Raw genomic sequence first — 11,036 nt, forward strand, 5'->3', positions numbered from 1 at the left:
AACATTTGACTTTCTTCATACTAAAGCAGCAGCAGGCAAAAACATCAACACACTCAGCCAAAAGTCAGTCTTTTACTGTCTTTTAACTTTCACACTCAGTTGACATGTGCAAAATGGGTGCAGGATGATGCACATCACATTTTTTTTCTCTTGAAATAAAATGCTTTGCATATGAGTACTTCATGGAAGTAAATACCTGTATAAAGAGACAACATTTAGCTGAAGGTGATTTTCCTTACAAATTAGTTTTCCACGATGTGGTTTTTTTTGTAGATTTATCTATGAAGAAACTGAATGAAGGTAGATTCTAGAAAGACATATTATCGAAGAGTAAGGCAGTGGTAGTTCTAGCAGGAACCCCACAGATAGCCTTTGTCTTCCTCTAGACAAATAAAGAGACCAATTTTATAAAAAATACTCCCTTAGATTATGTACAACAAGCCAGTAGGAGGAAAGAACCTGAAATGGTGTGTCCCATTCTACTTAAGTAACGTTAATCCTGAAGCCTAGGTGAGAGAGGCTTTGAAAAGGGAAGGTTAGCTGTTTGATCATGAAATTCATTTTGAAGATCACTGTTGGAGAAGGTGGCAGCTCTTCAGATGGAGCACAGGGAGGTAACCAAGTGCTCTCAAAGACTTCTGAAATTGGAATGAAATCCTCATATCGTTACTGTCCTCTGAAATACGATGTCTATCCTGTCCCTGTCTAAACGTGGGAGGTAGAAAGGAGAATGTATCACCTAAGTAATATCCAAACCTCAACTGACTTCTATGTAACAAAAAACCAGAGCTCCCTCCTACACCTTCCTGGGTGCCAAAAGCTCCAGCTGCCCTTTGTGCACCTGCCAAAACCTCCTCTTTTTCTCAGCAGCTGCTGCCAAGTACATGTGTGCATTCCGTGCAAGGCCCTGCAATGGAACACGGAGCAGATTACTTTAAATCAGTGAGCAGGTGACTTAATCAATTTTAATCAGAAGGTTCTGGTACTCTCACTAATTTCCAGAGAAAACTTTTTTTTTTTGCCAGTTGATATATTTTGGTACTATTTTATAATGATTTAGAAGACATCTGATACTCAGAATTATTAAAACTGGTTTTAAACTCAAAATAAATTTAAGATTTTTAAGAGGGTTTTTTTGGAATAGAAAATGGAATTCCTCTCAATCATATAAGGAAGAAAATTAAGTTGGATTGAATAAAACTACTTTAACTTACTCTCTCATGTATCCAGCATGACTGAAACCAGAGCTGAACTATTTAAAATCTCATGTCACCTTTAATTAGTGAAATGAACTGATAATTCTGACAACCATTCCTGTCAATATTTTAAACTAATAGATTTGATTCTTCCAATTCTTATATTTATTCATAGTCTAGAAGATGAAGACAAACTTTCCTGGTTTTACATTCCTGCTTGCTTTTATAAGTTGATTGAATAAATTATCACAAAAACACAATATACGTGTAGAAGGTAAGTTTCAGGGGTTTAATACCAGTGATTTCAGTAAAGTTCAGGAGTTTGACTTACTTAGAACTTGGCAGTGTAAGTGTATTGTCTAAAAATAACAGGAATGTTGTCAGAGCCAAAAAAAGCTGAGAATTAAACTTCAATTTTTTTTAATTTTGGAAAGTGACGGTTATTTTTTTATTTTCCATATGTTTATCTGCATTAAAGGACAGTAAATTAACAGATTAAAAAAAAATAATGAAAGAAAAAGGATAATCGCTGACCGGGGGTAAAAGGCTTAAAAGTCTTGGTGATTTGGTCTTCCTGACACATCATTTAGGTATAATAAAACATGGAATTTCGGATACTGACGTGAAAGACTCAGAAATATGCATCCCATATAGCAAAATAACAGTTTTAACTTGCACAGTGCTCTTGTTTCTAACTTTTAAGGTTTGTGGGATATCAGGCCTCGAATTTTAACCTCATTTGGGACTCATGCCACTAAAACCTGGAATAGAAAGCCTAATTTTAGGAAAGAATATTTCATTTCAGAAAAGTAGGTGGTTTGGTTGGGTTTTTTTTAAGAAAGACAATAGACTGTGCAACTAAAGTAATTGGAATTCAGTCATTGCTTTCATTTTTCAGGCCACAATGCATTTATAAAGAAATTCTCATTAATTATAGAAGGTATCTGTTGCTTTTCTCTGTAAGTACAGAATGATAAAATCCCATATCAAAAGGAAGCATTTATGTTCTGCAGAGTGTGGTGGATGTCAACTATTCTTACAGTGACTGAAGTGCTCTGATAAAGAAGTTTTAAATCAGAGTTTTAGGTGTGTGCTCATTTAGAACCAAATTATACATTTGTGTCCACATCATGAAGTTGTGTTAAAGATACACAAGGCATACATCACATAATATGGCCCTTAAGCCTGCTTAAGACCTATATATAATAAGCATACAATGATTACTTTAGTAATACAGATGCTAACAAAATCAACCCCTTTGTTTCGAATCTCCTCCTGTGATTCCTGCAGAGTAGACCTTAAAACAAATTTGTCACAATAAAAACATTTCTCTTGTACATCAGGAAATGCGCAACGTGAAATCATTTACTCGTATCTTAAGTACCGGTCTAATCATCAGACGTGGATATGCAGATGCTAAACAACTTGTTGACTAAGGGAAAAGTAACTCTGCTTTCGTGCCAGTAAGCAGATGTGCTCCATAGACCGGCTCATAAATGCTGATTTAGAAACAGCTGTTAATGCTACCATCATCTTTAACATAGTTAATTTCCCTCCACTTCCTTTGTTTTCCATATATACATATGCTTGCTCCATACAGTAAAGTTGTCCTAGTCAGAGGGTGGAGAAGGAGGAGTGCATCTTAATAAATAATAGGCGATCAAGACCTGATTCTGGAAGGTCGTGAGCACTCTTAGCTCCTGCTGGAGCTAACGTAGACTTCATAAAGAGCATAAAAGGGTTAAGATGAACTATGGTGTCAAGTTTGTAACAGTAGATCTTTAAGCCACTTTAAAAGGATATTGTTTTGGCAAAAGTTGTAAATGACACAATCTAGTTCTTTCACTGGAATAAGCCTTTTTCAAATTCATTTCAGTAAGGACATTTTCTCTCTCCTATTATTTTTGTTTTTACTTTATTTTTCTTTGAGTCATTCTCTCTTTTCTCTTACCCTTGTTTTTTTCTCTCTCTTTATCTCTTCTCTTTCCTTTTCCTATCTATTTGCTTTCTCAGGGTATTTTGTTCTTATGTGCATTCTGTGCAACACCTGCAAGTTTTAAAGGAGTTGTGTATTTGAAAAGTGCAGTTTTCCCTGTATCCAGATAAATTGACACTCAGAAGTACTTCACACAAAGTTTGCTTCTCTTCCTTCCCATTACCAAAATCTAGATGGATCACATATCAGTAACAACTATGCCCTCCATAACTGACTCTTCAGCTCCAAAGGAAGTTCAGAATTCCAATACCTGAATTTGATCTCTAGAGGAAATAACAAGTGAAGGACCTGTCTCATATTATTAGCACATGATCATCAAATATTTCATCTACAGTCCATTGAACTCCGTGTTAAAACTCACAGTGACATCAGTGTAGTTTGGGTCAGGTCAAAAGTAGATTTCAATATGGCATAATGGAGGACATAAAGAAATATATATATAAAAAGTACATAATGTATTCTTTCATTTAAGACTCCTTCTGCACATTACTGCAGCAAATGCCTAATTGATTTCTAACTTTTTTAAATAATATTTCACATATCAAATAAAGACGTTTCTTACTGGATATTCTCTAAGTAAACTAGTTACAAATTATTTCAAGTTAATAATAAAAAGGTCTAAAGTTTTTTTTTTCTTTTCTTTTTTTTTTAGGTTGTTACCATTTTTTCTTTATGGGAAGCCTCACAGGCTATATGCCAGTGATGCTGATTAGTATATGCTCTCCTATGAGAGTGCCGGGATTACTCTTTCCCCTACACTCAAGGGGGAATTTGCATTCAAAGCTAGACGGAGCCCTTTCAGACCAGCTTCCCTTGCACACCATGTTTCCCAGACAGTCAGTCATTTGCAGACATGGCACTGTATACTGGATCACCTGAGAATTTATAACCTCTGCTTGTTCTCTAAAAAGGAAATAGTTGTCCTTTAAGTGATTTATATCAATTCATATACATATGTTGACTTAGACTTATCGTGGTGGAGGCATTTTAGAGCGTGGTCGCATGCCCTAGTCTGAGGGTTGGTGATCTGGATGAAGATCAGCAGAAGTGAGAGTTTAGCTCTGTCTGTGAGAGGAGAACAGAAACCAGCAGCTGCATCAGGACCCAGGCAGTAATCATTTTGCTCACACCTGTCCCAACCAGAACAGCTTCTGACAATGACTGTAGGAGCATTCAGCTTCTCAAGTATTAAAAAATGAAATGGATGCATGCCTGAATCTCTCCTGTTCCAGTAAGTTAAATTAGATTGAGTACATGCTGCACATTGAACTTTTTGCTTCAAATGCATCACTGTAATTTTTCTTGAAACCCCTTTTGGTATACATTATTATTTTGTTTTGGTCTTTCAGTGCTGTGACTTATTCTGCGAATGTTCAAGGACATAAAAATATCCAGAGAAATGCTTAGATCTTTTAAACATCAATCCTGTCATTCCTTCATACCAGCTAACATTTTTTCAGCTCTTATTGCAGAAGTGTGATAATATCCTGTAGGTTGAATCCAAAGTCTATTATTTTTGATATTTAGATTATGACTGCAGTTGCAGCTACTGCCCTGTCTGTTACCAGTAGAGTTGTGGCTTTTGAAAGATAAATTGCATTGCCTTAAAAATAAAAAATAAATAGAATGACGTCTTAAGTTTCCCCGGAAAGCTGCCCATACTGTACTAAAACTGTTGTTTCCATGGTCACCTCTGATATGTGACCCGAGTATGATAATCCCCAACATCACAGCAGCCAGTAATAAATACCTTCTCCTTTACACTCATTTCACTTTACAAGCCAGATTCTTTGGCTCTGATGAGTTGACTAAAGGAAAGGATGTATTGTGCTTTAAGGCTCTTAACCAACCTGGAATCATTTTGCTCTGTTCCCAAGTGACTTTATATTCCTTTAGCAGGAATATAGAGTATAAAAAACCTAAATATACCTTTCTTCCTTCCCACATTAGTACATACAGTTAGTAATGTTAACTATCAGTGCAATTGTGGTAAAATTTTAATGTAAGATTCGAAGTGATAGTAAAGGTTGAGCACTGCAATGTTTCCTGGATGTATAAGACAGATTCAGCAAAACAGCATTTTTGTGGCTCTGTTACTCATGTTGTACAATATGTCCTGCTGTGCTTGTTCCTTGCTGTTTCTTTTAAAACTCTGAAACACATTCTGCTAAATGCAGAAGAGGATACATCAACATTTCAAGCTTTCTTGCTTTCTTTGCAAGTGAGTCCAAAAGTTTCAGGCGTTGTTTATTTTTCTGTGGAACCTTCATGTGAAGAGCTGCACAGACACACACACATACGAGATTTTTTAGTAACATTAACTGTAAATGGATCAAGCCCAACAGTCTTCTCTTCATACTGTTTTCAGTGACATTATTTTAAGTTGATTTGAAATCAGCCTTTAATCTGGTCTAATATATTTGACAGATGCTATGCACATATTTTCTTTTTTTTTCTTTTGGCCATTAAAAAAAAGTCCTTGTGGTTTGCAGTGCTGTACTTTAGAACTGTGCAAATAATTTAGGTTTACTTCCCCCCCCCCACTTCTATACAGAGAAGGGGAGGTGGGGAAATGAGTTTCATCTGGAGTAAAATCTTGGGGTTTAATATGACTTAAATAGAGATACTTTTTTTTTTTAATTTTTCATGCTATGCATTTCTTTTCCAATCTCATCTGCAATTATTTGCTGATTTTGACTCAAAAGCCTTGCTCTCTGGCTTTGAGGATATTTATTTGCCTGAAAAACTTGACCTGGGTCTGTAGCTAAATATTGCAGAATTGAAGATCAGTCAACTAGGATGATTTAAATGCATTCCTGAAATAGACTGGGAAGTTTTAATTTTGATGGTAAGAAATGCTATGTCAGATACTGCAAAAAGTTAAAAAAAAAAAAAGCAGCTCTTAAAGTGCTCCACCTGAAATTCACGACCAGTTTACAGAAAGGAGCAGCAGAAAGCAATGCAAACTTTAGTGCAGGTTACTTTCCAGAATACTCTCCTCTGAAGGGTAATTAAAAGCACTAAAAGCATGAGGGACAGCAACATGGGCCCTTGCTACCAGACTGAGCTCTTTTATTACACAAAAGGTAGGTCCTTCTGTGCGGTCCCTTGATGGGAACTGTTTTCCCTCCATGTGAAATGGTGTTAATACGGTTTCTAAGAGTATATCAACTTCTTGATGCTTTCTAAAGGGCTCTGAGATCTTCCTGTGGAGCTGCCTTCTTGTGGTAGCCCCCATCCCTCGTTTGCAGTCATTATCCTCACATCCCCAGGGCTCATGTCCTACCCAAAACCTGATCACCTGCTCTTCAGGGAAGGTTTGCGAAGTGTTCTATCATACAGACAGAAAGGCACATTAAAAAAAGAAGTAAAAATCCCCAAGGGCTGTGCTACAGCTAGAAATACCATTATTATCTCCAATGACGCTATCGTTATTTTCTTGTTTTGTCTTTCCTCTGCGAAGGTAAAAGTTTGGTTCCAGAACAGAAGAATGAAATGGAAGCGGGTAAAAGGGGGTCAGCAAGGTGCTGCAGCTCGGGAGAAGGAACTGGTGAATGTGAAAAAGGGCACGCTGCTCCCCTCCGAGCTCTCCGGCATCGGCGCCGCTGGTCTCCAGCACACGGGGGACTCACTAGCGAATGACGACAGCCACGACAGCGACCACAGCTCTGAGCACGCACACTTATGATACACAGAGAGTGTCCCATCTCCGTTCTCAGGAAAGATGCTTTGCTGGCAAGCCTTACACAGGCATCGTTTACGTATGCAAGTGACTCTGTCAGTGATTTTTAAAGTTGTTCTGGAAAATTCAGGCGTATTGTGCCTGCTTTTCTTGATTTTTAGATGGTTTACAGTAAGTGCCTCAAGAGTGGAGAAGTGGAAGACGAACTTTGAACATTCCAGATTTGTTTGTCATGTTTATGACAGCTGGCAGGTATTTTTGCTTTAGCTTGCACTGAAAATTACAATGCTCTCAACAGACGTTATATTCTGAAAACCACAGTGCCACAAAATCACTATCTAGTGGATAAGAAATGTATTTTAACTCTGTATATATTTACCTTACAGCATTTTCCTGTCTTCACTAATTTAGCAATGCATTCATATTAGCTGATGGCAATAGTCACTCATGACAGTAAATGGCTTTTTGTCTCTTTATTTTTGTTTTGTTTTTCCAAAGACATACAATACATGCAGATACTTTTGTTCAAGTAGAGAACAAAACAATAGTGTCTGCTAGGACACCTCCTTGTATGACAGACAAAACAAACCTTATGTTGCATTTACTATCAACTGCTGCTAATAGGGTATTATTAAACTTACCTAGCTCCTCAATTTTTCTTATCTTATAACTGCAAAAAGTGATTTTTAGGATCATAAGGATAGTCCAGTAACCTGCCAAAAAGATGTCACGTTCCACTCACGCTTAGTGGAAACTACCCAAAGGATTATTCATTTCTACTTTGTCATAGTGGAGCACATTGATAAATACTGACACTATGCAGAAATTTTGTTGCTTCATCTTCAGTTTAAAAAAAAAAACAGTGGATAAGCTGAAAGTTATTATCAACTGCTTATGTTGGTAGAAATCAAATTACGAAGGTATCTCAGTATTGTGTCCCACATGTAATATCAAGACACATCATCTGTTATAAGCTTTTTTGTACATACAGGCAAATACCAAACCCCCAATTTTAATGCAAACCATTGATTGTACTTTGTAAAGAAATATGTTTAATAAATAATCCTTTTTAAATAATTCTGGTCTCTCTACAATGATTTCATAGGAAACTTAATGTGTATTTTGTAAAAGTCCTAAGTAGCTCTGCCTTTTTTGAGTCTTTTGGAACTTTTATCTGTCTGTGGACAACACGAAGCTGTGTTTTCAGGTTTAGGCTTTTAATCTTGGATAAAGCTTCTACCTTGATCCATTTGGGAAACACTTTCCTTTAGCAGGAAGAAGGTACCTAGCAGCTAGTGGTGTCTTCAGCCAAAAACAACAAGAGTCTGTTCAACCATTTTTCCAGATTTAGAGCAAATACAAAGGGTTATTCTGTCGGACCTCGTTGAAATGGATGAAAGGGAATAAATGTCAGGAAGGGATGCATAGTTATATTATGCCTTTGTTCAATAAGCTGTTCAGGAGAAAAAAGAAATTATCTTAAAAACTTCAGAGATTAATTGGAGTGGGTAGTGTGACAGAAGGAGCTGAGTGAAAGAAAGAACTAGCAAGTAATGTGCTAATAAAAGCTTGTGAGCATTCCCTGAAGCTCTGCTATGTGGAGCAGCAGGGCATCATAAAAGTTAAATGTGATCAAGAACTCTGTGTCTGTTTCCCAAATCCTTTCCGCTGTAGGTTTGATCTTTCTTGCAGATTAATTGTTGTCATGATCATTTTAGTTTAAAATACCCAAGCAGTGGGTAATTCATTTCTTTAAAGACTTCAGAGCATTTTATTGATTCCAGCGGTTAAGGGGGTTTGCATTTGTTTCTTAGTTCTTTTTCAAATGCCTTTGTCATTCAAAATTGCTGAGAATGGAAGTAGGTTAGAGGAGCAAGCCAACTCTTTGTGAACATTAGATAGTTTTGTTTACATGGCTACACGGGAAAGGGGTTTTATTTGGGGGTGAGGTGTGTGTTGGGGGGGTGTGGTGACTGTCCAAACAGGTTAAAAAAACCAAACCCCAGTGGTATAGACCAATGATTTTATTCTTGGCTCTTTTGTTCTCCCTCTTAGATGAGATACAGATGAATTTAAAAATAAAAAATAGGAATTAATTTTTTTTTAAAAAGCTTGAATTATCAAATAACACCTTTTAACAACAAAGAGTCAAATATTGTGTGGCTTGTTTTGCTAGTAAAGAGGGGAGAGAAGAGTCTTTTCTTGACATACTCTATTTGCAATAAGTGCCTTTTCAGGTTTGCTGAATTGTTTGTTGCTTTCTTTCATACAAAGTTTAAGAATGAACCTGTAAAGGAATCAACCAAGGTTGAACTGACATTTTACAGAACAAATGGAAATGCTTTATCTACATTACCTGAAACACACCAACAAAGCACTCCTAGCCCAAGGCATTTTGAGAGGTATATTCCTGTGTTCACAGTGCTGTGATTTAACTGGGATTCTTGCAGTGGGAGAGCAGCCAATATGTGTGATGATGGCAATCCATGAGCCATAATAATCTCATTACCACAAATAATTTTGTACCTATTGAGAAAAATGGTCTCTTTTCCCATTTTCCTGGTTTTAACTGAGCTATTGAGACTTAAAGCAGAGGTTAAAGAGAGAGAAAAGAGCAAATGGATTTACATTGCTAGCAGTATTTTCGTTTAGATAATTGAACGAACCTTCAAACAAAGAACCAAATTATGCTTTGTATTACAGAAAAAAATAAGACAAACTAAATTTATTGTCTCCCATGCTATAAAAGCAGCTCAGACTTTGAATTTGGCTGTAAGGTGCTAAATGTATATATTAACCTCTCAGCTTGCTTAAAGACTTCTAATGTCTTTAAACTGCTTTGTGTGTGCACCATTGGCAAGTGCAGTATGGGGCTGAAGCTACGAAGTCTAAGCACAGTGAGATTCCTACCATGGTCTTGCAGGAATTTACTTAGAAGCACAGCCCTACGGAAATGCTTCTTCTGGATTTCAGCCAGCTCATACTCAAGCTACACGCAGCAGCAAAAAAATGCCCTGTGCTTCAATACTTTGTGAGTTAATGGCACTACTCAGGACTCATCTGAATACCCCAGTTACTCAAAAACTAGCTTACAGAAGTCCCTGGAATCAATTACCTGCTATAACATATTATGACTTTGTATAAAAGTTTTAGCATAATTTTGTTGCTGAAAGCAGCTATGGATAAAGGCTTTTGAACTTTAATTTTTGTTTTCCTTTCATTGGCTTATATCTCTCTGCAGACCAACAGAGGGTTCTACCAATCTAGCCATATGGTATAGCCAAGACAATATCATTTAACAGACAAATCAAGCCCTAAAATTGTGATTTGCCCAAACTTGTCCAGAGTGAAATGAGATGAAACCTAGTTTGGTTTATTTATCTTTTATTAGTTGGTGTTATTGAACAGTGGCTAATCACTTTTTGTGACATATTGTCAATGAATCCTGCTTCTAAGACCTCATGATGTACTTTTTGAGTTACAGTAATTTTGATATCATATCTGTCCAGAGTCTACCTCTCTGATGTTCTGTTCTTAGTGTATCACTGAGCCAGACAAAGAAACGTGTAGTCTTAGGAAACATACACAGAAAATATAATTGACTGTGAAAAGGCAGTGATGTTTAACAATTTAATTTTCAACATGATGGATGATAAGAATTCTTTTTCTGCTTTCTCTGGGGGTACAACGCTATATATTATTTTCAGGGTTTCTTCCTCTTCCCTTATGGGTTCTTTTACATTTTGTTTTACATTTTGTTTACTTGTTTTCAGGTTTATTTTGACGATAGTAGTTCAAGAGATGTGGTTAAAATCACACTATTGCAAACTGACTGAATTTGTTAAATCTCAAATTGGAAGTAGTTTGGGAATGTAGTTAAATCCTTTCCTTTCCATCCAAAAACAGCCAAAAAGGAGCACATGAAGGGGAGAAACTGTAGCTGTCTTTCCACCACAGGCCAAATTTCAAGGCCTTTCTTAAATGAAGGCTCTGACTACTGCAATAATGTTATTTGTACAAATAAAGAAAGAAACACCATAAGGACGTGCACTCTTAGCAGCTTTGAGGAAACTCATAAGTTAGGGACAAAATGTCAGCTTGAGCCTTCATTTAGAATTTCCTGGCTTCAGTCAGTTTATGTCTCCTGGGTGAGCTTGTATTT

The 11,036-nt window shown here is 36.7% G+C and overlaps 1 protein-coding gene across 1 annotated transcript in view; it reads left to right on the forward strand.

The window, feature by feature from the left end:
* Window positions 1-7,934, forward strand: part of MEOX2 (mesenchyme homeobox 2) — a 50,544-nt gene extending 42,610 nt beyond the window's left edge. The window contains exon 3 of the mRNA XM_069860354.1: window positions 6,656-7,934. Coding sequence (XP_069716455.1) covers window positions 6,656-6,880 — 225 coding nt within the window. The 3' untranslated portion in view covers window positions 6,881-7,934. The remainder of the gene's footprint in view (window positions 1-6,655) is intronic.
* Window positions 7,935-11,036: the final 3,102 nt, after the last annotated feature.

Source organism: Phaenicophaeus curvirostris, chromosome 6, assembly GCF_032191515.1.
Source record: "Phaenicophaeus curvirostris isolate KB17595 chromosome 6, BPBGC_Pcur_1.0, whole genome shotgun sequence".
Lineage (NCBI taxonomy): Eukaryota > Metazoa > Chordata > Aves > Cuculiformes > Cuculidae > Phaenicophaeus > Phaenicophaeus curvirostris.